This window comes from Elaeis guineensis, chromosome 13, assembly GCF_000442705.2.
Source record: "Elaeis guineensis isolate ETL-2024a chromosome 13, EG11, whole genome shotgun sequence".
Taxonomy (NCBI): Eukaryota; Viridiplantae; Streptophyta; class Magnoliopsida; order Arecales; family Arecaceae; genus Elaeis; species Elaeis guineensis.
Genome location: NC_026005.2, coordinates 21065589 through 21069435, shown reverse-complemented (window position 1 = coordinate 21069435; position 3847 = coordinate 21065589). Strand labels below are relative to the sequence as shown.

At 42.1% G+C, this 3847-nt stretch overlaps 1 protein-coding gene across 3 annotated transcripts; it reads right to left on the bottom strand.

Moving 5' to 3' along the window:
• Window positions 1–409: 409 nt before the first annotated feature.
• Window positions 410–2802, bottom strand: LOC105056272 (dof zinc finger protein DOF5.6). 3 transcript variants are annotated; one of them, XM_029267905.2, is made up of 3 exons: window positions 2633–2802; window positions 2389–2530; window positions 410–1617 (listed from the first exon to the last, which is right to left on the bottom strand). In XM_029267905.2, exon 3 carries the CDS (start codon window positions 1591–1593, stop codon window positions 790–792), a length of 804 nt encoding a protein of 267 aa, XP_029123738.1. In that variant the 5' UTR covers window positions 1594–1617; window positions 2389–2530; window positions 2633–2802; the 3' UTR covers window positions 410–789. The 3 variants fall into 3 exon arrangements, with proteins under 3 accessions (XP_029123738.1, XP_010936714.1, XP_010936713.1); XM_010938412.3 differs by having other exon boundaries at window positions 2501–2530; XM_010938411.3 differs by having other exon boundaries at window positions 2501–2802.
• Window positions 2803–3847: the final 1045 nt, after the last annotated feature.

Sequence of the window (3847 nt, the reverse complement as noted above, 5' to 3'; positions counted from 1 at the left end):
ATATTACAAGTACAGAGCAGAAGTATCTATGAGTTTTGAGGTACTGGTAACTAATGATAACTTCTGTCATTTGCATTGCCAGGGTTGTAACGTCATAAATGGGCGCTTTATGTATTTGGAAGATCATATAACATAATAAAGCAAATCCTATTGGTAGGAGTGTTTTGGAGTTTGTTTCAGATTTCTTCTGACGTTACATTATTCTTTAGACACTTATATAACGGAAAAACTCCTTAAAACGCTCTGTTTGGAATGTCAGGTGAAGGAAGTACAATGGATCATGAACTTTGGAAGCAAAAACCTTTACAGGCAACCATACGAATCTTAGTCTTGAGGAATATCAACTAAAGCACATCACTTGATAACAAAATAGAGCATGGCATTGCCAAAAGCACATTTCAGAACAACATTGTCACTATGAATGGCCATTATTATGTTTCCATCTAATAAATTGACAGTGCTTTCGCCAATGAGAAGCTTCAATGAAGCTTATGCTTTGTATCAGTCTTAGATTAGCAGCACTACCATGTAATGCAACAAAGACGAGTCATTCTTCTCCAAACTGAACACAGATGTCTAATAAAGCAACAAAAGCTAACGGAGTCCAAACATCTTACCTCTGAAAGAAAGAAAGATAAAAAGATTTTGCATGCCCCCCCAGTGGCCCTCATAGAAATGGGAAATCACTTGGAGGGAAAAAGCACAAACATTCAAAATAAACAAAAGGAAAAAGCTTTCCATAATAGGTTATATTAGTATTCTGAGAGTAGGAACTAGGATCACTCTACTTCAGATGGTTGTTGAGGGTCCATGGCAATTGATCATCCCATTCCACAATCCAGAGTACCCCATTGATTCTCGCCCCCCATCAGCGCAATACTGATCTTGCCACTCCAGTGATAGAATCCTATTGTCTGGTTTCACCTCCACTGCACTGGGGTTCTCATGTGCTTCATATGGGAGTGCCAGCCTCTGGCAAGCTTCCACAAGTGCTTCATGGTTCCCGTCAACAGAAAACCCAAGCTGGTTAACCCCAGGGAAGCCACCTAATGCGAATCCATGACTTGTCTCTCCGAGTCCCAAGTCACTGAAGCTATGGCCCCTGGAGCTCCCCAACATGGCTCCAAACCTAGTGTCCATCATCAGATCAAGACCACCCGCAGAGCTCTCGACCGATGGATTGTACTTGCATTCGATGAAGTTAAGGTTGCGAGGTGTGTCAGCCAATGAACCGAGGTGCGGGAATTGCACCCCGGAGAAGGAGAGGTGGAGGTCGGTCGCATCATGAAAGGATGAGACATGCTGAGGTGGTTGTTCAGACGGCTTCTTGGCCACCGACCGCTTGTTCTTCCGGCAGCCACCGCCGACAGGTACATTCCGAAGGGACCCTCCCTTGGTCCAATACCTCCTGCAGGTCTTGCAGAAGTACCTTGGCTGGGAGAGGCTGTAGTTGTTGTAGTAGCAGAACTTGGTGTGGGTTGAGTCGCACCTGGGGCACTTGAGAGCCTGATCATGCTGGGGCCTCAGCCTTCGCTCCATCATCGGTGGCCTGGAGCAGGAGATCAGTTCCCCAGATGGAGAGGAGGAAACCATTCCACTTTCCTCATGAACGATGCTCTGTATCCAAGGGGGAAAAAAAAATTAAAAAGAAAGAAAAGAAGAAAGATATCATAATCATTTATCTGATCATTGTCGTGGTCGTCGTCGTCATTGGGATGCGTGAATTGGGGCCCTAGGAATGTCCCAGGAGCATGCACTTCCGTGCCAGAAAATAGATAAATGAATAAAGCTGGGCTCATGATGGAGCACACAAAGTTGGAAAATGTGATCAAACTGATGAACATTGATAATTGAGCTCCTGAAGTTTCCAAATTGAACAAAGGACTCAAAGTACAAAAGAAACTAATATTTTTAACTAGGTACTTTGTTCTCTTAGCATCACATTAAAACTTTGCTTTTTGAAGGAAAGCATCAGATTAAACCTCTTCGTTTCTATGTGCAAAAGTAGAGAGAGAGGGTTCCCTCTAATGAAGTTACTTCCAAGCACTCTTCTTCGGAATTAGAAAAGAAGGCCCTCTTAGGTCTTTAGTAACCACAGTCAAACATATGCCTCTACTATATTTCTTTTAGTCGCTTGAGTTAATCTAATGCATTCATAGTGGCGGAAATAAAAGAAATTAAGGGAGACCCTCTCCTTGGCCTCTTCTTCTTCCCTCTTTAATATGTGACTGAGCAACCACGTTCCTCTTATAAGTTTAATGATTACTGCATATGAAACAATCGAGTTTTCTTCTTCTTCTTCTTCTTTCTTGTGCTTTCCTTATGAAAATTTTCAGATCAAGACTTAAAAGAAGTTTGAAAGATTTTAAAAAGAATGAAAATGCGTACCTAACATTCAGATAAAATAAACAAGGAGTTGAGGAATGGGCTTAAGCTGTTGATCTAACCACCATGGAGATGAAAACCATAGAGGGAGTGGAGATTAGTTGCAGTGAGTTACCTTGAGCCAGTCAGAAGAATCCATGCAGATCTGCATTGAAGGAGTAACCATTTAACGAATACAATTATAGAGGATCAGAATTTTTGAAGAGGACTAGGATATCACACATCGAAAGGCATCCCACCAACTTACTTCAGAATCAATCTCCGAAGGAATTGATAAACTTGTGATGCTCTAGAGGAGGGAGAAATGCTTGGTTGGGAAGACAGGCATTTATAGAGAGGGGCCAAGTTGAGGACTTAAGGGAAGAAGAAAGAGTAGGGAAGGGGGAGGATTCAAAGTCTTCGCGAGCGTGCTGTGAGATGTTGATGGGTTTGAGGTTGCGAGGATGTGAATATGAAGGAGAAAAAGGTGGCGAAGAAGCAACAGCATTCCCCTTCACTGACCCCTCTGTGGGGCCCATTGTGTTGGGGGTGGAAGACCAAAGACCCTCCCCCCACCATCTTGTTGGCTAAGTGGCTAGAGAGGCTCGGCTAAATTCCAGAGATAGTCTTCCATAGATACGGTTCACTGTACGTACTTTGTTTTCTGGGGCCATTTGGTTTGTTGAAACCAAATGGCAACAAACCAAATGGCTAAACATACAAATGGTTGAACTCCCTTGGTTTTGGATCTCGGATGTACTGGGCATTTTGAGGTGCCAATGAAGTACATTTGTGAAATCCGTAACACAAAGCTTGGATAAGTTTAATAGCCAGCAGATGTGCAGGGCACCGATTCTTAGGGAGGTTAATCTGGCATTGAAGATGTCCTCTAGTTACCAAGAAGCAAATGCTTTCAGGGTTTGGCTTGCTTGGTTCAGAAGAGAGAAATCTTGAAGTCTTCAAGTATTGCATGTCATTCATGGTGGAATTATAGTTTCCATTGCATACTGGACCAAACCGCACCTTGGCAGAAAAGATCTCTGTGATAAATACAATCCTCATGCATAGCCTTCCAGCTTTTTGAAAAATAAATATATAAATAAAAAAAAGGGTAGATCGAATTTATGCATTTAGAAGAGGGGCAGGTCTCCCACCAAATCCTATGCAATGGATTTCAATATTTTAATAGCATTTCATGTGTTTGCATCTCATTCTTGTGTCTCCCTAGCTGCCCATTTCCTTGTTATCCCTTGTAATCTTATGCATCTTTGTTGAGCAGATGAGATTCCTTCTTGTGCCTGCTAATTGCAACAATCTATGCATAGATTAGTTTAAGAATTCAGTTTGTCTTCTTGCATCTTCCCTTTGTCTCAAACTGTACATTTAATTGACTCGCCAACATAATAGATTTTCTATTACAACACTTCTTGTTTTGTGTTAAAGGCCCTAGGATGGATGCTGTAGCTGAAAATGCTTGAAGCAT